Genomic DNA, 26,364 nt, shown 5'->3' on the forward strand with positions numbered 1-26,364 from the left:
TTCAGCCTCCACGGACAAACACTCTTTGACTTGACAATTTAGATGACCAAAACCGACTGACAGACTTATGAAAAAAAGGACAATCGACACTAAGACAAGACGACGATAAGACATCTTGAACAGGCAAAATTTTATTCAGACATGACCCAATAGACCCTCGGCCCGTTCACATCCATCTTTGGTTATTTTTCTTGAACAAAAAGGTACATCATACTACTGACAATGTACAGCCGAAACTAATCTCTTTAGACTGCCTACAGAGAGCAGGCACTAGTAAGAGAGGAGTTCCTAAAATTAGCAGGAATTTTTCTTACATTAAAATTTCAACTTTCTAAGGCCGTGCCGTGTGGCTCCCGGCACCAATAGCAAAAAGAATAGGACCACTCCATCTCTTTCCCATGGATATCGTAAAAGGCGACTAAGGGATAAGCTCACAAATTTGGTATTCTTTTTTAGGCGATGGGTTAGCAACCTGTCACTATTTGAATCTCAATTCTATCATTAAGCTAAATAGCTGAACGTGGCCGTTCAATCTGTTCAACACTGTTGGCTCTATCTACCCTGCAACGGATATAGACGTGACCATATGTATGTATGTTCTAAGTCCATTTTGGTTTTATTTAAGTAAGCTTATTACCTAATAAATTTACATACATACATACATAAAATCACGCCTCTTTCCCGGAGGGGTAGGCAGGGACTACCTCTTTCCACTTGGCACGATCTCTGCATTCTTCCTTCATAATAGATTTAGAAGGCCAATATATATTTATATATATATATATATATATATATATATATATATATATATAAATATATATTATTGTCATATGTCTCTACAGCGCCCGAAAAACAGATACGTGTACGCGCCGTCCACGGCGGGCCGAACTGCGGGCCGCGCGAGCAGTCTCGGCCGTGCCCGGCGGCGCGCTCGTGCCGGCCGCGCGACGCCGCGTGGGCCGGCGGCGAGTGGGGCGTGTGCCGCCTGCCGCCCGACCGCCGCTGCGGCGCGGGCTACCGGCTGCGCAGTGAGTGTGTTGTGTCTTTACATCCCCCCGTCTGAGGACGCCAGAGTGTGTTGTATCTATATTCTCCTGTCTGGGGACGCCACGGAAGACGTGGAAGTTAAATAAATACATACATACATACATACATATCATCACAAGTTAAATAAATACATACATACATACATACATATCATCACAAGTTAAATAAATACATACATACATATCATCACAAGTTAAATAAATACATACATACATATCATCACGTCTATATCCCTTACGGGGTAGACAGAGCCAACAGTCTTGAAGAGACTGAAAGGCCACGTTCAGATATTTGGCTTAATGATAGAATTGAGATTCAAATAGTGACAGGTTGCTAGCCTGTCGCCTAAAAAGAATCCCAAGTTTGTAAGCCTATCCCTTAGTCGACTTTTACGACATCCATGGGAAAGAGATGGAGTGGTCCTATTCTTTTTTTTTTATTGGTACCGGAAACCACACGGCACTAAATAATAATAAATATATACGGGACAAATTACACAGATTGAGTTAGCCTCAAAGTTCGAGACTTGTGTTACGAGATACTAACTCAACGATACTATGTTTTATAATTAATAATTGTATAGATAAACATCCAAGACCCAGGCCAATCATAAAAAGTTCTTTTCTCATCATGCCCTGGCCGGGATTCGAACCCGGGACCTCCGGTGTCACAGACAAGCGTACTACCGCTGCGCCACAGAGGCCGTCAGTTCTGTTATTACTTGAAATTATAAAAACTTGCGACTCGTCATAACCAAATTCATTATACTCCTGGCTTTAGTCCTGGTTATATGTCCTCTCTTCTCTGGAAAGATCGAGGTAAGCTTACATACATACATACATAAAATCACCCCTCTTTCCCGGAGGGGTAAGCAGAGACTACATCTTTCCACTTGATCTGTCCATACTTCCTTCGCTTCATCCACATTCATAACTCTTTTCATGCAAGCTCGGCGATTTCGGGTACTCTTGACCTGACCCTTTGCCAGGACGTCCTTAATTTGATCAAGATACGCTTATGACTACGATCCTGAATTGCATAACCTTTTGTGTTCTCTTTACTGACCCCTTAAAAGGAACCGTATAGCGTAAGCAACATAGTTAATCAAATATCATTGGCAGGTATCTGGTGCGGGTCGGAGTCTCACCGTGTGGAGGCCGGCGCGTGCGCAGGACTGCGAGTGCCTCAAAGCGTGGTCCCGTGTTCGGTGCCGTGCGACCGCATCCCCTTCTACACCTGCCACGTCATCTGTTCGGACCCGCTCAAGTGAGATTTCTATAAGGAACCATTTTGGAAGAATAAATGATTCGGATTTTTTCAATGTCGAATTACAGTTCCAAATCATCAAACAAACTTTTTTTCCTATTTTGCGAATCGTGCTATATTGATCAATAACTGTCACTTGTAGTATTCCGAGCCTACATTACCCTTTTGCACCATCACCACTTCTTTGGAAAGCGAAACATCGCCGATAATGTGAAACAGGCTTCACTTACACTCCCTGGGTTCCTCACTCATTCTTCTTGAGATCTTACGCCTGTACACTCTAGGGGGAGATGACTTGCTGTTTCGACATTCTCCATATAAACATATCTGTAAGACCTGAGGGTATCTGTATGTGCTCGTTTAACCACCAATGTTATTTCAGGTACTTGGATGCGTCTCACCCAGATATTCCAAGCTGCGTTTGCAAAAACGTGTCTTTGGAACTTCTTCCTGCCGATTCTGACTGCATCCTACCACCAGGGTTAGTATTTAATCATAATTCGACCACCAACTCTGGATAACCATTACCAAACTAATGAGATGTTTGAAGATATATTATAATACGTAACTTTTACCTTGTGATTTTCACAGACTGGAGTGTGGAGAAGGCAGATCTTTGAGAGCAGCGCGCTGTATGGTCGAAGGTCGAGACGTGCCGATGGATGTTTGCAAGAAATATCATCCTCTTACTGGTAACAATATTACATTGATATAATTCTATACAGGTTATATATGAATTCCTAATATCCTAGCCCCACTAGGTCCTATTAAGATTAACTGTATCTCCTACGAGATATGAACCAATATATGCGTTACTCATCAAATGCAAAAAATAAGTTCATTCTTATTAATTAAACGACACCTTGTGGAGAAACTTTCCTAAAATCATTCGCTTCTAGGACCTAATCGCGTGCGGGAAGCATCAACGGACGGCTTCTCCTATGACGAGGAGTTCCCGAATTTGCTGCGCGGGCCCTGCAGCGTGAGCTGCGCACGAGACTGCGTGGCCGGACCCTGGGGCCAGTGGGGGCCCTGCGACACCGAGGTCGGGTCCCGATCCGCTTTCCGGTACCGGACCAGGTAATGTATACAGAAGACCTCCCAATCAAATGAATTATCTCACCATCACCCCGAACTGCCGGTTGTACGAGCTTAATTATGGGGACTTTATTATGGATAGAATTATACGCTGTCTCGCGTTTGCTTTCTAAAACGGCACTCTGTCTTGATTTCCTGCAAATTCATTGTCATTCTACGATGGTATGTCTACGCGAGGCGTAACATGTATCTTATCCTACCACCTACACTGATATGGATTCGTTATGCCCGGTAGACCCGCAGCACGCCTTGTTCCAGAAATACCCCTATATAGCCACAGGAAGGAATAAAATGCACGCAGATTGCAAAAATAACTCTTTTTCTTTTCCACTGACAAAACAAGACACCAACAAAACTTAACAATATTCAAAAAATGACATTAGGTATCAAAGAAACATTTTGAAACCCAACCCAACCCCAACATACACACCACGCACAAATTTAATGTGAAAAATAATTTAGTATGTGCGTAGTGTAGTGTGATATAAACCCATTATATAACAAAAATTTTAATGTAACCATATAAATATTGATCCCAGGGAAGTGATAGAAATCGGTTCGGTCGGCGGGCGCGAGTGTGGCGCCACCTTGCAGCGCGCCACGTGCAACGAGTCCTTGCCGCGCTGGGCCGTCGGCGAGTGGAGCGTGTGCGCACCCTTCCGCGCGCTGTGCGGCCGGGCCCTCGTCAACAGGACTGTCTCGTGAGTGCACACCTCTGTGGACCAGCAACGCTGCATATCTTGTGATTACCACCCCAGTGATAGATAGTAGAATCTACGTACACCGTTTCTATGCAATAAAGATATTACAAACAAACAAACGAACAAACAAAATATTCACCCGTTATATCCTAACTTGTGTTGTGTGAAAGGATTCCGGGTTTTGTCTGCGACTTGACGACGATCCTGGATTTCGATCAGGTTTTTACTCAAAACGATGATCTTGACTTTCAGTTTAAGTTATCCTGCAAAAGATTGCGAAATTGTAACACATCCAGTTACCTACATAAATATGCTGGTTTCCTCGCCATGGTTTCCCTCACGTGCCGTGTGGTTCCCGGCACCAATACAAAAAAGAATAGGACCACTCCATCTCTTTCCCATGGATGTCGTAAAAGGCGACTATGGGATAGGCTTACAAACTTGGGATTCTTTTTTGGGCGATGGGCTAGCAACCTGTCACTATTTGAATCTCAATTCTATCATTAAGCCAAATAGCTGAACGTGGCCATTCAGTCTTTTCAAGACTGTTGGCTCTGTCTACCCCGCAAGGGATATAGACGTGACCATATGTATGTATGTATGTATGTTTCCCTCACCGCAAGAGCATTGGTTATCAAAAAAACTAATGTAAATAATGCAGGAAAGAGTCATTGGTACGGAAATATCGTCAAGATTGAAGCCACGAGCAAAAGTCTGTTAAATTGATTATTTTTCTAAAGCACAAAACCTTTCCAGTTGCGTGGACGAAGAAGGCGTAAAGCTGTCCAAGACGAAGTGCCTGGGCAGCGGCGCGGGGCCGATGCCGCCCAAGGAGATGGAGTGCCGCGCGCCCTGCCCCGGGGACTGCGTGCTCAGCTCCTGGTCCGAGTGGAGCCCCTGCGAGCGGGTACCCATACATGTCTTTTAACTTTGCTGATGAGCTAACCGATGCTGCAACTGTGAGGATAAACATCATATAGGGCCCTGTAAATTCAAGCAACTGGGATGTGTTACGATGATCTAAGCTGAGTGAGGTTCCCTCGCAATGTTGCGGAAGTCAGACGGGAGTCGCACACCTGCTCCTAGTGGAGCATCTACAAACGGGTACTCCTCGAATATATTTGTTTTACTGTCACACCATCATCGTTATAGTGTTTGTCCCAGTAACGTCCCCATCTCTCCGGAGATGAGTCTTGACTCAGCCTTTGACTACGAATTTGTATTGGGTAAATCAAGTTTCAAACACGAACTTTTCCAATTTGACCTCCATAAACTTTTTAGGGCAACGGAGGTACTGAAAGGAAGTGGAAAACTAGAGTGAAGAGACATCTTCACTTTGGCACTTCTCTAGAGGCAGTGTCAGGGAGAGGGGAGCTTTTATCACGGGAAATAAACAATATTTTTGATCAAGCATAATCTGATATCTACCAAGTCTCTGCCGCCAAGTCGAGCAAAAAAAAGCAGCACATCCGTACCATCCTTTTCTCGAACCAATTCAGGCTATTTTCGACCTATAATTTTATTTCTAGTCGCAATCCGGCAGCGGTCGTCGTGACCGCACCCGCGTGGTGCTCCGGCCGGCGCTGGAGGGCGGCGAGCCGTGCGGCGCTCTCGTGGCGGCCGAGAACTGCTTCCCACGCGCCTACAGGTGGCACGTCGCGCCCTGGGACGACTGCCAGCCGCTAGGTAAACTTGCTGATACATCATCTATCTAGAGAGTCAACCGACTGAATGTGTCAACATGATACCAGTCTCTACCGAGTTACAAACAGGCGCTCTTGGTGCCGCCGAGAACTGCTTCCCGCGCGCCTACAGGTGGCACGTCGCGCCCTGGGACGACTGCCAGCCGCTAGGTAAGCTTGCTGATACATCATCCATCTAGAGAGCCAACCGACTGAATGTGTCAACATGATACAGTCGCTTCATATCGTATTAAAATTACACTTCGCTATTTATAAATAAAACAGGTATTTAACAAGCACGTTACAGTAGTCCGATGGTTTTCAGCCGCTCGGAAATAACAGATCATTGTAACATGATTCGAAACGCCCGAGATAAGATAGAGGTACCTACGTTTTATACCTGTATTATTTATAAATAGTAAAATACAACGCAAAAGTTTAGAACCAGTTACACTTTGCATTGGCAAAGTTTTATTGACTGCCTTTAGTATTTTTGGTCTGACACTCTGTCGATTCCCTAGTTTCAACATTCATAAGTAAACGATACGCTGGTACTATTATATCCTTTTATGGAGTACTAACGACCCGCCCCGGCTTCCCACGGGTGCAAAATTTGGAAAAAATTGTACATTAAAACCTTCCTCTTAAATCACTCTACCTGTTACAAAAAACCGCATCAAAATCCGTTGCGTAATTTTAAAGATTTAAGCATACAAACAAACAGACTAAAATAGCGACTTTGTTTTATACTATGTAGTGATCTACAAGACTTGCATAATTTCAGGAGGGTCCCCTTGCGGCGAAGGCATCAAGCGGAGAGCTGTTCGGTGTATACGAGATGATGGCGCTTTTGTCAACAATTCGTTCTGCCCAGTGAGTGTCAATAGATTTATGGTATCAACATTAGAATGACAAAACAATAACTTTTTTTAACATTATATGACAATTTTTTTAAGGTTTAGCTGCTGTTAGCTTGTATCAAGTACTTTCATTATTATACCAATAATTCCTTATAAGCTTCAAACTCAGACAAAAGATCTCAGCGTCCTTAGTCCGAGCATTCTAATAAGCTTAAACTGCGGTTCCAAGCTTAACACTTCTTACTTCTACTTCACTCAGTAACAGAATTATATGATTACAGCCTTTACAGAACGGAAGTCCAGAAGATGAGAGTATGTCCTGGTGTTATGTGCCGTGTGGAGTGGACTGCGAGGTGGGGGAGTGGGGCCCGTGGGACACCTCCGCGTGCTCGTGCGGCGACGCGTCCACGGCGAGACACATGCGACGGACTAGGTATATAGCTGGCATAGTTTGATGATATATGATTGGTGCCGTGTGGTTCCCGGCACCGATAAAAAAAGAATAGAACCACTCTGTCTCGTCCCATAGGACACATGCGACGGACTAGGTATGCAGCTGGCATTGTTTGATGATATATGATTGGTGCCGTGTGGTTCCCGGCACCAATAAAAAAAAGAATAGAACCACTCTGTCTCGTTCCCATGGGTCTCGTTAAAGGCGACTTAGAGATAGGCTTATAAATTTGGGATTAGTTTTTTAGGCGATGGGCTAGCAACCTGTAACTATTTGAATCCTATATCTATCATTAAGCTGAACAGCTAAATGTGGCATATCACTGTTCGCTCTGTCTACCCCGCAAGGGATATAGATGTAATTATATGTATGTATGTTTGATGATAGTCTGTACAGAATTCAAGGACCACTTTGAGGTGTTCCTGAAGATGAATTAGCGTAGGAGGCTAAATATAAAAATTTTGCGTTCTGTGTTGAACTTGTTCTGTTGTTTAATTTAATACGATTTACACTTACTTATTTAATGAGCTGTTCTTATAGCTCACACAACAGCGTATCTTTCTGCAAATATCACTGTTACAACGCCAAAGCGACTCTGTCATCGCTGTAACCCTCTTAAGTGCTAATGCTACGCTAGAATCGATCAGTCAAGTTTCAGTTATCGAACACAATTTAACAGGATGGGGACAACTCAACCGTCCTTAGAATAAATGTTATCTCTGTTTCTCAGGCCACACCTGACAACGGCGGTGTGGCCGGGCCGCGCCTGCCCGCCCACAGAGCAGCGCGCGCCGTGCCCGCGGGAGCCCTGCCTCAGACTCGTGGCGAGACCTACTCTGGGCTGCCATGTACAGGTACACACATCACAGGGAGACACCACATTCACAATAACACAAGGCCCGCAATACCTGAATATGACTCGTAACACAAGTCTCGAACTTTCTTCGAGGCTAACTCAATCAGTGTAATTTGTCCCGTATATATTTATTTATTATTTATATGACAGCATATTTAGGTACACTATCCCACAACAAACCCCAACCTTCCGGTTATATGAACCGAATCATGGGTATAGACCTCCAAAATAGAAGTGAGATGGTAGAGTGTTTACTTTCCTTGACATTACACCTTTTCTTGACTGTACAAAATGTATTAAGAGCCCCACGTGCTGATACAGATATAATGAAGCTTTACAATCTATGAGCATGTTTGTTCAGCGAGCAGCTGCCACGGCCCACTACGAGCTGCGCTGACACATATTATCTGTCCTCAAATAAACAAAGTATACATTAATATATTATTGTCCCCAATCGGTTAAAAGTTTCTAGTTAAAACCATGTCTGTTAAACCTAATAAAGATAGAATACTTCAAGAGTATATATAACTTTATTAATCACCAAACTTCGTAAGAAGACGGCACCATTAAAAGAATACGTCAAAGTCATTTCATGGAGCATATAAAATGGAATATCCTTTTCACATAGACTGCATCACGCGAAGAAGCGGACGGCGCATGCGGCTGGGGCGTGAAGATCTCGCACGCTCGCTGCGAACTCTCCAGCGTCGGCGAAATGTCCTCCACTTACCTGGACCCGTGGCGCTGCGCCGTAGCCCTCCCCGGCAGGATTGTAGGCCCGCCCTTGCATTTCCAGGTATGTCGAGTCTTAGTTATTTATGTATGTCTATGAATAAAACATGTGTTTACTCAATCTAGGATCATTCTTCTCCAGCGAGGTGAGGACGCAGCCGAGTTTTTAAAACTGTGTGATCAGTTATTGTGAAGAACGATTTAAAGATTTTTACAGCCCACTTTAAGAGCAGTCCAATTACTCTTTCCAAAAAAGGCTTCCAAACCTCATATCCAGCATTAAGCCATTATTCTTTGCTTAGTGATGAAATTGCCGTGGACTTTGACTTTCGAGATTTGTGACTATGGGCTCTTACGAGGTGAATAAAAGGTGTCAAGACTGATAATGTTCTATTGGTACAGGAGGAAGAAGCGTGTCAAGTGGACTGTGACTGCGAGTCGTCCCTGGGGGCGCCGGGGCCCTGGGGCGCGTGGGGGCCCTGCCGCGGCGGCGCGCGCTCCCGGACCCGCCAGCTGCTGCTGCCCGCCAGGCGAGCGTGCCGGACCCCCAATAGGTAATTATACTGCAACAGTGTACACTATCCCACTACAACACTGGGTTCCACCAAACTTGCGGTTACACGAGCTAAATCATGATGAAATTAATAAATGTGGGATCCTTCTTGTAGGGCTATCAACCTGTCACTATTTGAATCTCAATGCCATCGTTTAGCCATACAGCTGAACGAGGTCTCTCAGTGTTTTCAAGACTGTTGGCTCTGTCTACCCAATAAAGGATATAGACGTGATTATATGTATGTATATGTATGTGTCATGATTCGGATTATGGGAAAATCTCTCGTGTTTGCTATCTCTAACATCGCAGCGTTTCTTGAATAGGATATCAAAACTAAAGCGACATTAAAAATATTTTTAGGGACAAAATCTTTATCATTTCCCGTTCTGTATTAATTGCCGCCTATTCTGGAAGGGGAGGGTGCTTACGATATCATGCTACAATGCATAGTCGATCCCATGTCTCTTTAAAAAGTGGCAGGAAGGCAGCGCCGGAGGCGTTTTACTGTGGCAGTTCAGGTTCCACACTCCCCCGGGTCATCCGTACAAAGGACTTCCCTTTCGTTATAAAAAATGCGGTGCTTACTATACACGTTTCGGCTCGCAATCTCTCTTACTCCACTCATCCATCTGATTTTGATTTTGACAGATTGGTGACCATCGAATGGGCGAACTGTACTGGTTCTGCTGACGAGATCCAAGACTTGTTGGCTGTTGAACGCGGAGAAGACAAGCCGCGCCGCGCCTGGCTCGAGAAGGATGTGTACCATGACGGGTACATCGGTCAGTATAACTGTATAAAATCATGCCTCTTTTCTTTATGCCAATCATTCATGCAGCAAGTATAGGAAAATATAAGGAAATCATCTAAATAGTCTCAGATTGACGATCAAACGAGTGAAATACAACGGCTCTGCTGACGAAATTCCAAACTTGTAAGAATTCGAAATTAGTGAAGACAAGCTGAACCGCGTCTAGTTGGTGAGAGATGTATACCGTGACAGATCCCACAACGTTTTTAAAAATAATTTGGGTAGATAAGTAATGGTTAAAGCGGTGGCAAAACGTTAAACGTGCTTCGAAGCACTATGCAACAGACATAACAACACTAGAAAAGTGCGAGATCAAATCACATCTTGTCATTTATTTCAATTCAGTGTTAATTAAGTTCAATGAAGCCAAGAAATTCTTGAAATATGAGTCAGAACTTATTTGGTTTGTGTATATATGTAACTATAGCCTTATATCCACGGGAAAAAAATAAGATTGTATTCCAAACAACGTTACAAACGTTGTTTGGAAGAAGACGTTAGTATTGTCTACCATACCGTTTACTTATAGTGCGTTAGTTCCCTTTCTCCAGTAGACGAAACCAATGCCTAACTTCTACAACCTAATAAATAAGGTTTAATGACGTAATTGTTTGTTCAACAGAGGGTAGCACCTCGGTGCTGGCAGTAGTATGGACAGCTACCATCGTCCTCAGCTTCTACGGGGCTTTCATGCTCTACAGAGGATTTATCAGGTAATGGATTGAATTGATTGATGATTGATTTGGTCGCATTATGTATTTTTTTTTTATTTCTATGTTTATGAATGAAAATGTAATGTTACATCTTGCGCCAAATAAAGTTTTTTCTTTCTTTCTTTCTTTCTTTACTCTTATATAAATTTACATAGGTGCATATACTAACCTCACTCGATTAGTAAAATACGAGTATTTTTATTTTCGTCAACTGAATGCTCATCTGGATGATCATCATTCTTTAGTCCCGGTCGTGTCCACACCTCTCTGGAGAGAAGCCGTTTATGACCCTAATGCTGAATTGAGTAAGCAAGTTTTTACACGAACCAACTTCTTGACCTCCGGAACCATTGCAAGAAAACCTAACCCGTATTGGTTCATGCTTAAATCTGTATGTGATGATATCTTAATATTCTTACAATTTATTATTTAAATTATCAGGTGTCTCAGAAGCAGAAAAATGAAGACCATCACCAAAGTGTAAGAAGATTTGAAGATCTTCTGTGACAATTCTTCTGTCCGAATTGGCTACGCCTTTCCCGGACGCCAGTACTATCCCTGGAAACGTTCCCGGTTTTGTCGTCTTTATGTCTATGTTGATCAATAAACTGTATATTTTGTTGAGTTTATGTTATATCGTTAACCAAAGATTTAGGTTTATTGTTAAAATCATTTGGACGGTACAGGTCTTTACTTTTTGTACGTCTACATCAGTATTGCATAGTTAATTGATTCGATCACAGAGTTCCATTCACTTTGCTCTTAATTACTTATTTTTCTAATCTATTACTTACTTGTTTCTTACTTTTCAAGTTACTATTCGTTCGAAATTGGCGGTGGTTATATAATGTTTTTTATCGCTTTTGCCAAGGAAGGCAATATTCGAAATAAAATATTCAGAACAAAGCAAATAAAACTACTAAGGTACTCTCAATCTAATGATGATTATCGATTGAAATGCAAATGTCAGTTACGTATTAAGTTAGTGAATATGACAAATTAGCCAGCAAACAGTCTGTCCGCAGGTGTGCTTCCATGTTTTTACGACAAATATACGCTAATTTAGACGGTTTTATAAATTTTCCATGCTAGATTAGCCGCTGCGTGGTCGGGCTTCGGATTGACAATATTTATTCATGGATAGCGTTAGCAATAGGCTCATCTTTAAGAGAATTGGATCTCAGCGATGGAGAGTTTGAAGGCCTACGGCAACAATTTTGGGAATAAACTGAGAACAATTCGCTTGAATAGAAAGCATTCTTGAGGTTTGAGGTAGCACCTCATTGTACTTAGTTGGAGGTCATGTTGGTAATGTTAGGGTGTAGACCCATAGTTGCTCCTGTAATGACTAGACCCAAAGACTTCTAAGGCAATGTGGGCAACACAGAGCCGTCCATTTTGTTAGCTCGAACGAAGCTAATTTTGTAACAGACAAAATTCAAGTTAAGGCTAATATAATATTGTTTTAATGATACCGATCAAAAACTTTGACCGACATAAAACTCTATTTTCAGAATTTGATGGATAACTATTTTGATACATTTATTTCATTGCATTCCGCACAAAACAGCTAATTATAAGTATCTAGTTTTAAGTTGATTCAATTGATTATTACTGTAACATTAAGCCGGTTAAGGCGAGAAGTGGATGTTTTAGATAAGTGGGATTAGCCAACTTGAGACTTGAATCAAAGAGCTCTTGGAGACCAAGTAAGACGTGACACATCATGCCACATATCAGTGTTATAATTAAATTTTTGTCTTAATACCACTAGACTGACTTCTGCATTAAATTCATTAAAATATCAACTTTTATTGCAGAAGATGCTCTAGTCAGTGCTTAAAATATCCAAGTAGAGCTTTGGCGCACAAGAAAACAACCTAATTTATGAATAGCATAAGTAATTATAACTGATCATACCGTTTTGGGATAATAATCGTGTATAACACTTTTGTAGATTTTGCATTTAAGCCCATGTATTGTGACATGTATATTTATATTGTGAGTGTGTTCTACATAACGTCATTCTTCTTTTTCATCTATATTTTCCGTTTCAACCTTGAATTCAATGCTTTAATCATTATCACTATTAATTATAATCAAATAACTTATATTTACTGAATACTTACAAGTACTTTCTTATTTAGCTACTTCTGGTTCCTTCTTGACAATATTAAAGTATGTTAATTGCATTGCAACAATCTTCTCTGTGTTCTAAACATCTATCTGTTGAACTATAGGCATCTATACTTTATCCTTAAAATGTATTTGTAACCGTAATATAATTATGCCATGGAAAGATATTGATGTGAAACATGATAGTTAAGGAATCGTGTTAGACAATACAATATTTGATATTTAATAAATTTGATTGTGTTTTTATACTTTTGCGTTATTATTTCACAAAACTCCATGATTAATTAGGTCTATTTCTAAATGAATATCTATGATGAAATCTACAGTCACACTGGAAATTTATTTACCGGAATTAATGAAACAAAGTCTTGATAATTTGTGATAGGTAATTCTTAGTATTTTCATATACATCTTCATTCTTTGAAATGTCTGCCAACGTGAAACTGTCTAGTCACTACCTTTTGTGCAAAGTTTCACCTATCTAGACCAAAACCTTAGTTTATAATTCAAACACTACGGACGAACATCCGATAACAAGTTTAAGTAGAGTTATTTCTGGACCTTCAAAAGAATTATTTATTTGTTGGTGATATTGTTTCTTCATTTGACTTGCGTTTTCAAATTATTGAGCGTCTTGGATTCATACTTCAAGTCCCCGAGTCCCTTCTGCACGATCGCGTTGACCCGCGTCGCTCGCAGCTCTTGTTGGTACTTCAGCACCTCGGACTCGGCCACTGACAGGTTCTCCAGGTTATTCAATAGCACCTATATACCAATGGTTTCATTAGAGTACGAGTAAAGTTTAAAATTGTTTTTATTTAAAAAAAATTGGTATTATAAAAAAAAAATTAAACATGGATGAATGGATTCATTGGTAATATAAGCCAATGATAATATACGAGGAGAAATTTCAATGCAATAGTAATACAAATAACTGAACTGATTACAATTCCTTACGATAACGATTTTAAATCAAGTCTATATCCCTTGCGGAGTATACAAAGCCAACAGTCTTCTTTTCTTTTACTTTTAATATAATGAAAAACATCGCCAGAAAATACTTAACCACATAGAACAAACTAACTTTATTAAATAAATAGGTAGTAAAGATTTATATAAGTTTTTTCAATACACGAACTGATATTACATGGCAGCATAAGCCGATTTAACAAAGTCAATAGCGGCCTTTTGCGCTTTTATCATTGTTGGAGAATTATAGGTAAAAACGTCTGAACAATAATAATCACTTAAAGTTTTCATATCGACATCCAACTTGCCACCTTGACCTTTTTTATCGTATACGAGTTGTGCTGGTAGAGATGTAAATATTTTTTTCTGATATGGACCAATTTCTACAAAATTTGGACTTATTTGCGCCAATCTTTGACACAAAGAAAAATGATCGTCGTAATTAATGCAGAGGCCTGTATATTCTGCGAGAGCACGAATTATCTTCCAATCAACGCGTGCGTCTCCAGGTGGAGTGACGGCGGGGTAAGCAAACTGAGATCTTCCTTCCATGTTCAAATACACTCCGCCTGCCTCAGAGTAGGCACTACCAGGAAGAACAATAGACGCATTCTGAGCGCCACGGTCTCCCTGAAACCCTATATAGATTACAGAACAGTCTTGAGGTGGGGTCCATTTGTAGAATATTTCATCTGCTCCCAAGGATATCAATACTTTCGGTGGACACGCTGCAATTGCTCCCAAAGCACCCGGTTTCCAACCAGCCTCAAGAGCACCCGCAAAACTTGCCTCTCTTGTCAAAAAATTAACTACATTCCAGTCAACGTCTTTAAGATCAGCCGGTTTTTTCGCTATTTTATATAAGTCACCCATAATTTTTGAGGCATGTTCGGTTTCAAGTTGAGAAATACCTACAAATACTAGTGGTCGCTTAGCGCTTTGAATTATTGTTGCCGCCTTTGATATTGCACCAATATCGTCTCCCAAATAATTAACATAGTAATTATATTCACACTTTGGCCCAATAACGTAAATGTCACATTCATTGAACATATACGCTTGGCGAATTCTAGCATTAAGAACGGGAGCTTCAAACCGTGGGTTAGTACCAATCAGCAATATTTTATCTGCTAATGCGATATCTCTCATATTTATGTTTAGTGAATAGCCAGCTCTGATATCTGGTCCAGATAATCCATAGTACATACCGCGTTCTGTGTAAGTATGCTCAGAACATAACATGTTCAGATAATCTTTAGCGACTACCGCGGTTTCCACATTGGTGTGAGGCCCAACCACCGCCATTATTTCATGTGGACAAACTGAACAAATCAAACATGCGGCTGCTTTTAGTGCATTATGCCAATCTGTTCCACATAGACAACCTTTGTATTTTACCATTGGGCTAACTAATCTTTGAATTTCAAGCGAATCTATAGCCCATCTACCTTTATCGGAAAGCCATTCTTGATTAATTTCATCGTGTTCTCGTGGCAAAACCCGTAGTAATCTGTTATAACGAGTATTCAATACAATATTTGTTCCTGTCGCATCAGTAACATCAATAGAATTAGTCCTAGTTACTTCCCAAGGACGAGCTTTAAACATGTACGGTATAGCTGTTAAAGACCCAACTGGACACAGATCGATGATGTTCCCTGAAAGTTCCGAAAGGAACATTTTGTCTACGTAAGTACCAACGAGCATATCAACACCACGGCCAGAAGTGCCCAATATGTCCAAGCCACAAACTTGGGAACCAAATCTTATGCACCTAGTACAATGTATACAGCGAGTCATTTCAGCTCGTATCAACGGACCTAAATTTTTATCTTCCACAGCTCTTTTTCCTTCAAAATGCACATCAGTGAATCTCGACCGATCATTTCCAAATTTCATAGTTAAGTCCTGAAGGTCACATTCCCCTCCTTGATCACATATAGGACAGTCTAAAGGGTGGTTAATCAAAAGAAATTCTAAAACAGACTCCTGTGCCTTCATGCACATTTCTGAATTGGTCCATATTTTCATGCCTTTGGCTATTGGCACACCGCATGCAATTTGTGGTTTCCACATGCCCTCGACTTCGACGAGACACATTCTGCAGTTCCCGCTGATAGACAGTCTTTCGTGGTAGCAAAAGGAGGGTATCAATACTTTCTCGTGCCGTACGGCTTGCATGATGGTAAAATAGCTGGGCACGGAGACAGGCTTGCCGTTGATAAAAACATCAACATTTCCCGATCCCGACTGATATCTTTTTTGGGCATACCGTATCGCGTTAGTGGAATTCAAAATTTTATTTAAAACTCTAAACATGATTGTTATATAATGTTTTGATTCATTGATTATGATAGATGCTGTTTTACAATATTGACAATGTCATACTGAAACTTTCCAAATAGGCTTACTGATTAAAGTACGTAACCTTTATTTTAATTTGAAATCTTCCAAAAACCCTGTGCTTGTCGCAGTCAGCGGGGCTGGCATGGCACGCGCGACGCCATTTTTATCGCGCGATAAACTATCTCTGTCCCGTTGCACATCATAATAAAAAACGAAACAACGATAGTTTATTATTAGCAGTTTTAGATTTGTAAGATATACTTATGTATAAAATTTAAAAGAAATCGGTAAATCAATAAATTACTCATCAATAAAGTCTACTTACTTTGTGAATAGAATCAATTAGCTGAACCAATGCTTCTTTAAATTGAATGAATATTTCAGTGGCTCTCTGATACCTGGTAACAAATAAATATCTTAATTCTTATAAGATAGTAGTAGTTGGTGACAAAACTGCTCGAAATACTAAAATTAATGGAAAGCTAGCTAATAATGTAAAAATGTATTTGCTAGAAATAACTTGAAGAGAATTTAAAGAAATTTTATAATGTTACTAAAAGACGACTCACTTATGGTCGTGTAGGGCATCTGTAAAGGCATAATCCAGGGCTAATCTCAGGGTCCTAGCGGCCCTGGGCGCCGCCGGGGCGGCCAGTACTCTTCTAGCTCCTCGCTCCAGACAGCGTGCCTGGACCAAAAAGCGGCAGGCGTCGGCACACGCTGTAGTGCGCTCCCAACCACTCCTAGTTGAAAATACCCTTCATATAAATAGATTTAAACTTTCAAAAATTAGAATTATGTTCTATTGAACATGATACACATAATCTTTTAGACCATTCTGTTCTGGACAAAAGTTTTTATTGAAGACTGAAGTTTGTAAAACCTACTACCAATTAATATCACAACTTAGGTCTTAATCGGGTTGAACAAATCTGACTGAAAACTTTGACACGAGAATAACAGCATTATGGAGCCTTTATCCAGCAGTGGATTGCTGATGATACTAACTTGCCCACCGAAGTCATCTTCCAAGCCGGCAAGGCGTCGTCCAATAAACGAACAGCGGCATGCGCGTACTCCGCGGCGGCGCGCAATCGTGCGCTGACTGAAGCGAGGGCGTCCCGCAGACCGCGCGCCCGGGACAGCTCGCCTTCTAGCGGAGTCCCCGGACGAGAATTGAAGCCCCATAGTGTGTCTGCATAGTCAAGAAGTACCTAGTTAATTGGCTAAAGAATAACTTTGTGGACTTGAAACTTTAACTTTTCCCTAAGCAAAACATTAATTGAGAAAAAGTGCACTGATATTTCATAGAGCACCTTTTTTATTTAATATTTGTGTCGTTCTCTTTCTGCAGGTCTTCTTTAAAACTAATCTACGTACCTACGATATTAATATCTGTTAAAACCAAGGAGAAAAACCAACCATATCTTATCAACTAAATCGAAGAATGCGTTTTTATAAGATATTTCAAAGGTTAGGTAATCATGTCATTTACCCATTAATTGCTGCAGCTGTGCATACAGCGACCTCGTACGAAGAATTTGTGCGTGTAAGATCCTACGCTCGGATTGTAGCTCGCTCTGCCTGGTCTGAAGCCAGCACAACTCCAAACGACGCATTTCCTTCAATCAAAGTCAGTCGATCATTGGGTTAGAGTGGTTGATATCATCTATATATGTATATGTAAAACTCCTGCTAAACTTTAATTTTAATACAACAAATCATAATGAATTGTGTGGTAAAAAGACGTGACACTTACCTTACGATTAACATTCGCGACAAAGTCTTCATTTTCCGAAGCCAACAACGGGCGCCTGTACAAGTCCAAACTTACGAACAACTGAAATAAATAGCATCTTTTCACATCCAAGCTTGAACAATTATGAAAAGTTCCAAAACTTATTATTTGTGTTTAGTTGACCTAGATTGAGACCTTTAGGTCTCAATCTAGGTCAACTTTGGATAATAACCTATTATGATACTCACTTGATGAATAGTTTTGGCATATGATTCTTGAGTTACCATGGGTCTCGTTGTTTCTTCAAATGTGTTGATTTCCTGGAAGAGTAAAAGAATTGATAGCCGTAAGCAAACTAAAAGGCTGATGAATTAAACACTTAAATTCCAGAACCAGCCCCTTTGTGTGGCACACGCGATGCCGTTTTTATCGCGCGAAAAACTATCGCTGTCCCTTTTCACGTCATAACGTTTTTAAAAACTAGCGTCGTGCGTACCATGCTACGGAGGCAGGTTTTGTTTTTTTTATTATTGCGTACTTACATAGTTTTTCATCAAATATTTTCTTAATTACTCTAAAATATTGGCATTTACATACCATATTAATATTTTTTTTTTGGAAATTCCTTACAAAATTTTGTTATTTAGCAACTTTTACCTGCTGTATGCTCTCCATCTCGGCGGTGACCACGGCCAGCCTGGCCAGGGGGTGTGGCTTCTCACTCTTGGCTATTTCATCATCTAACCTCACGATGGCTGATACTATGGTCTCCCCCTTCCGTGCGTCTTGCCATGACTGTATGTGAGGATGCTGGAAATTTGTCACGGCTTAACTTATGTGGATGACTTTATAATCCAATCTAAAATCACTTGATTGAGAATTGCCAATGATTTGAACAGTTTGATTTATATCGCGTAAGATTTTGAATAATGCTCTAAGACGGAGTATTAGATAAAAAAAAATAATAAAAAAGAAATCGCTATGTAGTTGGGGGTCCTGGTATTTAAACTAATAGATACTAAATTTATAACTATTGAAAATTATTGTTACTAGTTATAATTATCACTTTTTATTAATTGCCAATACAGCAATCGAATTACGCCAGTCCCTATTAACTAGGGGAAATTATGAGAGATTGTGAGAAAAGTTGTGTCCACCTCATTGTCAACACAAGAACAAAGCTACAAGGAAATTGAATAGAATTAATAAGATAGGTGGTATAAAAAGCTACAAGTAGATATTAAAGTTTTGCGGAAGTATGGATAACACTGACCGTAGGAGCCCTGGATACATCAATCCGCTGTGAGCTCGCCATGCAGCCCATTGGACCGTACCCTCACTCGAACAAACTTATAAAAACAGCTCCGTTAAATGCCACCCCTTATAAACCAATGTAAGCCAAGGTTACTACGAATTTCGCTCATCGTTTGCAAATAAATAGAACCGCTTATAACAAACAATAAGAGCTAAGCGCGCGGCGGCACCGCGGTCATAGCTATTTACACTCGGCTTCAGGATTAAGTTTAAGGTTATGGATATGGCAGTTAATGTGTTCTTAAATTTTGTGTAATAATATGAAGTATTTATTAACTCTGTGGTGTCTGTGTCTACCCCTATGGAAAATAGAAGTGAAGATATACGTAGTATTTCATCATCTTCCTGATATTTGTCCCAGTTGCGCCTTCCTGTGGAAGATCCCGGGATATGCCCTATTTATTAATCGGTACAAGGTTTGTTTGTTTGTTTGTAATATCTTTATTGCATAGAAATTTACACAGTTACATAGTTGTAAAAAAAAATCATTTGCAATGGAGGATATAAGATATCTAATTAAGTATAAAAGCGGCAAGTCGCTGTGTTATTAGCAATAACTTAAAGTCGGATTTACTCATAAACTGCCCCATGACCCAGCAGATAGAAAAAAAAATTTCTTATCCAAAATCCCTTCTATAATGCCTCTCATTTTTTAGTACGTTCATGTTTCACTAGACAATTAGTTATCACCACACGTCATCAAAAACTAATTTCGCATGGTATGATACATAACACGATATTAAAAGTTGTAGTTGCACTGCATATTAACGTCAGCACTGTTAATAATTCTGATATAATTTGTAGTATCCTCGATGTGACAACTACAGCCCACATAACAAAAAGGCTGTTCTAGTGTAACAGTTGTAGGCATTTCAGAATTGTTTTAAGTAATTCTCATTCTCAGCCTTTGTGGGCTTAATATAATTGCCTTTTTATAACAGATGTCCGGGATCTATCCCTGTCCGATCATGATTAAGAACAAACATTTTGGGATAAACCTGGATCTTTGACTATCTCCGTTGAATCTTTCACGGGGAAGAGCAAACCGTTTGTTTTTTACAACGATCCAAGAATGCTTCCTGTTTGACCTGTGTCATTAGAAACATACCAGCTTGAATCAAGGTTACACTTTCAGTTGCCTTACTATTCCATTGTTGTCACCCAAAGTAAAACTAGCAGGTTTCATCTCCTTTCTGTTTATGAACGCCATGTACCTACTCCTGTCCTGCATCCAGTGTGATAATTTTTTATTGAGTTTAATCAGGGTTTTCCCTCACGGTAAGAGCCTTAAATGATCTAAGGCTTCTTCCACCTAAAGTTCATCCCGGTAACATCCTCACCTTACTGGAGAGGCGCATTTTTACTATGATCTTCGATTGGGTGGGAGATTTCAACTCGAAGCGACTCCCGTCAGACAACTACAATCTTTGGAAGACAACATAACCTAGGTATATGGAATTATGGTAAAACCTGCACTGATATGAATGCACTGATTTTACGAAAAGCCTGCATTCGTTTATAAATGGCGCTAAATTTGCGCGGGAAAAGCTGCGGTAAAAAACTAGTAGAAATATACAAATTGACGCACGCACGTGTTCCAAACCTATAGTCTATTTGCTGTTGTGATTACCCGTTGCTAAGGAAGCGAAGTTGTTTATTTTCTTTGTCACGTAGCTCGTAATGTTAGGGGGCGAAATTTGAGTAAACTTTATTAAAATTTATAATATTTCAAGAAATCTTCAGTGAAAAATGGCTGGAGTAAAACAAGTTAGGAACAAGAAACTTTTACCCGATTTGAGGAAAGAGGGTATTCTCACCCAGGAAATAGTTCTCTCGACCAAGGAGAAGCACGGTGTCCCCGCGGGATCCAGGCTGTTTTCCCACCACACACTTGCCAGTGTCAGAAGATTACATTTCTACCACCCATTTCAGTAAGTTATTAACTAATTTTTGTAATAGAGTAAGATCCCAGAGCCGTAAGACACAACTTATTTTCTAAAGAATGGATCTTTCGATTCTCAGTAGTCTTTCATGTACTTTTAATACCTGCATGTTTGTGAGACTTGCCCGGTGACATCTGCGCAGGTACCAGGCGAGAAAGGTAACTAAAAATCACAGTTACTTAACTTAAATTTTTATGACTGATTTTTATATATATTTTATAGACTATTACTCTGAAGTCATATCAGAGAAGTCAGACGCTTTCCATGCGCCAGAACTTTTGTCAGACGCTTTAAAGCTCTATCAAAAAAAAATTAACTTAATTTATTTTTAAATGTCTGACTTTTATATATGTTATTCAGATAACTATTACAAAGTTGTATTAAATCAGTCAGACAGTTTGTAATGACCAAACACCCCTTAAACACAAGAATTACTCAGCTTTGAGTATGAGCGCGATAGCACAATGCGCATGCGCGTCAGAGTAAAATATCTAATATTTGAAAAGTACTTACTGTTTTCAATTTCATATTTTTCATATTCAAATACGATGAAATTTATAATTAAAATAATAATTTATACACATACATACATACATACATAAAATCACGCCTCTTTCCCGGAGGGGTAGGCAGAGACTACCTCTTTCCACTTGCCACGATCTCTGCATACTTCTTTCGCTTCGTCCACATTCATAACTCTCTTCATACAAGCTCGGCGGTTTCGGGTACTTTTGACCTGACCCTTTACCAGGACGTCCTTAATTTGATCAAGATACGTTCGTCTAGGTCTTCCCACTCCGACCTTTCCCTCCACACTCTCCTTGTATATCTGCTTAGTCAACCTGCTTTCATTCATCCTCTCCACATGACCGAACCATCTTAACATACCCTTTTCTATTCCTGTAACTACATCTTCTTTCACATCACAACATTCCCTTATCACGCTGTTCCTTATCCTGTCACTCAATTTCACACCCATCATACTCCTTAACGCTCTCATTTCCACTGCATTTATTCTGCTTTCATGCTTCTTTTGCCATACCCAACTTTCACTCCCATACATTAATGTCGGGACCAACACGCCCCTGTGCACAGCCAGTCGAGCCTTTTTGGATAGTTTCTGACTGCTCATAAAGGCATGCAAAGCTCCATTCACCATGTTCCCCGCGTTCACTCTCCTTTCAATATCACTATCATACTTGCCATCTGATGTAAACTTTGATCCTAGATATACAAACTCTTTCACTTGCTCCACTTTTTCTCCTCCAATCAAAATATTACATGCTGTCATTTCTTTCTCCATTTCAAAAACCAGTGTTTTAGTTTTACTTACGTTCACTTTCATTCCTTTCTCTTTTAAAGCTTCATGCATACAGTTTACCATCTCCTGTAACTCCTCCGCTGATGACGCCAGTATAACCTGATCGTCGGCATAGAGCAGACATTTGACGAGTAACTCATTCATCCTTAATCCACTTTTAGACTCTTTCAAATCTGTCAAACAGCTATCCATAAATAGGTTGAACAGCCACGGTGACGCAACACATCCTTGCCTAACGCCTTTCTCAATCTTAAACCACTCAGTGTGCGCTCCGTTTATCCTGACACAAGCACTCGAATCCTCATATAAGGATTTCAGTGCTCGTATTAAGAGACTGCTCACCCCATGCATAGAAAGTGCTGACCACAATTCATTCCTCTCAACTCTGTCATACATAATAACACACTACATAATAATTTATCATTTTTAAAATAATATAATATATTGCATACTAGCTGTTGCCCGCGACGTCGTCCGCGTAAAGTTCGAGTTGAATCTTAATCATGCAGTCTGATACAGACAGACAGACAAAAAATGAAAAAAAAATTCTCTATTTGTTTCAGTCAAAATATTAAATGTACAGACAAAATATTTTTACCGTATGATTATATGTAGTATTTTGATTTTCAGTTTTTTTAATAAATACTCAAACAACACAAAAAAAAATATTTTTAATAAAAATTAATATATATCTTGTTATTATTGGGACTCGAACTCGGACCGCCAACTTCACAGTCTCACGCGCTAACCACTGGACCATCGAAGCCGTTGCGGTTGTGTCGAATTAAAGTAGACTACATACATATGGTCACGTCTATATCCCTTGCGGGGTAGACAGAGCCAACAGCCTTGAAAAGACTAAATGGCCACGTTCAGCTATTTGGCTTAATGATAGAATTGAGATTCAAATAGTGATAGGTTGCTCGCCCATCGCCTAAAAAAGAATCCCAAGTTTGTAAGCCTATCCCTTAGTCGCCTTTCACTTATATTTATATGTTATAGGTTTACTATTACTATACTATTTTTTAATTGTTTATGATTTTATTTTTACGGAAAATTCTGCCAGCAACGACAATCTAACTGATGATGAGGACGATGACTTGAGTGGACAGTATAGAGATTTAATAAATGATGAAAATTCAAATGATTATTTTGATGATGAAGATGATAAAGAGACAATAAAATAATTATTCAATTGATCAATCATAATTAATTATTTTTTTATTGAAATTATTATAATAGATATATTTTTTTAAATAAAATAAAAATCATTCTTTTTGAAAGGCTATTGCTACAAAAAAATTCATTTTCCCCTATTTATATGCAATATATTATATTATTTTAAAAATGATTAATAATTATTTTAATTATAAATTTCATCGTATTTGAATAGATATGCAAAAATATGAAATTGAAAACAGTAAGTACTTTTCAAATATTAGATATTTTACTCTGACGCGCATGCGCATTGTGCTATCGCGCTCATACTCAAAGCTGAGTAATTCTTGTGTTTAAGGGGTGTTTGGTCATTACAAACTGTCTGACTGATTTAATACAACTTTGTAATAGTTATCTGAATAACATATATAAAAGTCAGACATTTAAAAATAAATTAAGTTAATTTTTTTTTGATAGAGCTTTAAAGCGTCTGACAAAAGTTCTGGCGCATGGAAAGCGTCTGACTTCTCTGATATGACTTCAGAGTAATAGTCTATAAAATATATATAAAAATCAGTCATAAAAATTTAAGTTAAGTAACTGTGATTTTTAGTTACCTTTCTCGCCTGGTACCTGCGCAGGTGTCACCGGGCAAGTCTCACAAACATGCAGGTATTAAAAGTACATGAAAGACTACTGAGAATCGAAAGATCCATTCTTTAGAAAATAAGTTGTGTCTTACGGCTCTGGGATCTTGGACTATAACATATCCCAGGGGTCTTCAGGTATGCTTTTATGACTTAACATATATTCAAATGACATATTTTTATATTTTACGCATTCTCTCTTTCATAAAGACAAGCCGTTGGCTTTACCTTGGTCGTGATCCCGATAGCATGAAAATAATATTTACATGCCGTGAAAAGATTTGACACAGTTTTACAGTCACCAATCTAAAACAGAGTTTTATATTTTGACTGTTAGTGCTTTAGTCCTTTAATCTTATTTTCTAGACAAAAAAGATGGAGTGAACAATTAGGTAATTGCTAAAAGTACTTGTTTTCTTCCGTAACGCAACATGGAGTCTTCGAAGAAAAATCCTGAAATATCCGGGCGAAATTGTAGGTCTACAAGTTCATAAAAACTAAAATATTAACTGTATAATATCTGCAGATTACCTGAAGACAGCCTCGACCTCGTATTGGCCGCTTGCTACAACCAGTCGACGGAGAAGTTTGCCGACAAAGAGGACCTGTACATCCAGCCGGAGACGCAGGGTCACGACACGTGGCGCCGACTCAGAAACACCCTGGATAAGATTCCGCCGGCTGCCATTCCTCAGGTAGGTACTTAATTGCGTTGCCTCCTTTTAACTGAAGCATAAAAAAAGCAAGAAACCTACCTTTCTATCCCACCACTGCCTATGACTCTGCTAACCTTCCCATTATACGAGTCGAGTCGGCACCAATACAAAAAAGAATAGGACCACTCCATCTCTTTCCCATGGATGTCGTAAAAGGCGACTAAGGGATAGGCTTACAAACTTGGGATTCTTTTTTAGGCGATGGGCTAGCAACCTGTCACTATTTGAATCTCAATTCTATCTTTAAGCCAAATAGCTGAACGTGGCCTGTCGGTCTTTGCAAGACTGTTGGCTCTGTCTACCCCGCAAGGGGTAAAGACGTGATTATATGTATGTATATGCAGATATTTCAAAACATATAATAGATTAGGAAAGCAACAAACAGACGTAATAACTAATAATAAAAAACAACAAGCCAAGTAGTTGGTCGTTAATTTCGCTTCACCCACCACACCCTTACTCTAATTAATAACAAGCATGATGCTGTATATATAGTAATCAATGAGCCAATGTTATCATAAAGCAGCATTTACAAAATATTCAAAGCGACAAAGCATCATTACTTAAAGCAACAAGCCAAAGCAGTTATCACGAAAGAGCTGTTAAAGTACGACATGTCTCCAATTTTTTATTTTAAAGAATTTTCTTTTCATGGCATTTGTATTCATTTCTATTCCATAAATTCCAGGGGCATCCAATGAAGCGTGGTGGTATCAAGGAACACAAGTCTCCATTCAGCGTCAAGCTGATGAACTCAGGAGTGCACTCCTCGCAGACCAACCCCGGTTACAGCAGACAGCCGGCAGGCGGCGCCATCTTCTTCTATTAGTTTTGCAAATACTCTTTATTTTATAAGGCTAAGAGACTACCATTCAGCCAAAAATTTTAACAGGATTTTGTCAAAATACGTTCAGACTGCTTTGAAATAAATGCATTACTTATATATTAACGTGCTGTGGTCTGTATGAAATTAAAACAAATAATTGTCCTGATAGTACGGACAAAACATTCTCATCTTTTGTAAATACTCTTTTAGTTTGCCAATATCTGTCCGAAAACTCATTTAAAACTAAAAAATATAATATATTTACTTGTTTGTATTAAAATAGTCTACAAGGATATTAGATAGGTAATTCAATAATGATACTACAACAAGTGATATGTATGTATATATTGTACAAACTTGAAATGTCAAGAGTATTCATTAGAATCTTTGTCCTGTGAAAATAATATATTATAATAAAATGTGTTTTATTGTTATTTACCTAGTTCCTGTTTTATTTCCGGCTAAAACAACAGC

The 26,364-nt window shown here is 39.5% G+C and overlaps 4 protein-coding genes across 4 annotated transcripts in view; 2 read left to right on the plus strand and 2 right to left on the minus strand.

Annotated features, from left to right (window-relative positions):
• The window catches only part of LOC106141703 (thrombospondin type-1 domain-containing protein 7A-like), a 59,898-nt gene extending 48,638 nt beyond the window's left edge, over positions 1-11,260 (plus strand). Inside the window, exons 13-28 of the mRNA XM_060946913.1 lie at positions 843-1,028; positions 2,169-2,313; positions 2,696-2,794; positions 2,905-3,005; positions 3,213-3,393; positions 3,951-4,112; positions 4,869-5,019; positions 5,642-5,798; positions 6,579-6,667; positions 6,945-7,087; positions 7,839-7,962; positions 8,593-8,760; positions 9,099-9,250; positions 9,901-10,034; positions 10,686-10,776; positions 11,218-11,260. Of these exons, the coding sequence (XP_060802896.1) occupies positions 843-1,028; positions 2,169-2,313; positions 2,696-2,794; positions 2,905-3,005; positions 3,213-3,393; positions 3,951-4,112; positions 4,869-5,019; positions 5,642-5,798; positions 6,579-6,667; positions 6,945-7,087; positions 7,839-7,962; positions 8,593-8,760; positions 9,099-9,250; positions 9,901-10,034; positions 10,686-10,776; positions 11,218-11,260 (2,126 nt within the window). The remainder of the gene's footprint in view (positions 1-842; positions 1,029-2,168; positions 2,314-2,695; positions 2,795-2,904; positions 3,006-3,212; positions 3,394-3,950; positions 4,113-4,868; positions 5,020-5,641; positions 5,799-6,578; positions 6,668-6,944; positions 7,088-7,838; positions 7,963-8,592; positions 8,761-9,098; positions 9,251-9,900; positions 10,035-10,685; positions 10,777-11,217) is intronic.
• A 2,091-nt stretch (positions 11,261-13,351) lies between these two features.
• Positions 13,352-19,289, minus strand: LOC132902350 (uncharacterized). Its single transcript, XM_060947028.1, has 9 exons — positions 19,233-19,289; positions 18,623-18,760; positions 18,214-18,285; positions 17,987-18,067; positions 17,723-17,849; positions 17,236-17,422; positions 16,797-16,970; positions 16,553-16,625; positions 13,352-13,677 (listed from the first exon to the last, which is right to left on the minus strand). Exons 1-9 carry the CDS (start codon positions 19,287-19,289, stop codon positions 13,513-13,515), a joined length of 1,074 nt encoding a protein of 357 aa, XP_060803011.1. The 3' UTR covers positions 13,352-13,512.
• Positions 14,056-16,200, minus strand: LOC106141714 (NADH-ubiquinone oxidoreductase 75 kDa subunit, mitochondrial-like). Its single transcript, XM_013343351.1, has one exon. It carries the CDS (start codon positions 16,198-16,200, stop codon positions 14,056-14,058), a length of 2,145 nt encoding a protein of 714 aa, XP_013198805.1.
• Positions 19,290-21,028: 1,739 nt separating the features above from the next.
• Positions 21,029-26,209, plus strand: LOC106142445 (cilia- and flagella-associated protein 276). Its single transcript, XM_013344193.2, has 3 exons — positions 21,029-21,210; positions 24,875-25,043; positions 25,753-26,209. The coding sequence occupies exons 1-3, from the start codon at positions 21,029-21,031 to the stop codon at positions 25,891-25,893; spliced, it is 492 nt and encodes a 163-aa protein (XP_013199647.1). The 3' UTR covers positions 25,894-26,209.
• Positions 26,210-26,364: the final 155 nt, after the last annotated feature.

The sequence above is a fragment of the Amyelois transitella genome, chromosome 12 (assembly GCF_032362555.1).
Source record: "Amyelois transitella isolate CPQ chromosome 12, ilAmyTran1.1, whole genome shotgun sequence".
In the NCBI taxonomy this organism is placed as follows: Eukaryota; Metazoa; Arthropoda; class Insecta; order Lepidoptera; family Pyralidae; genus Amyelois; species Amyelois transitella.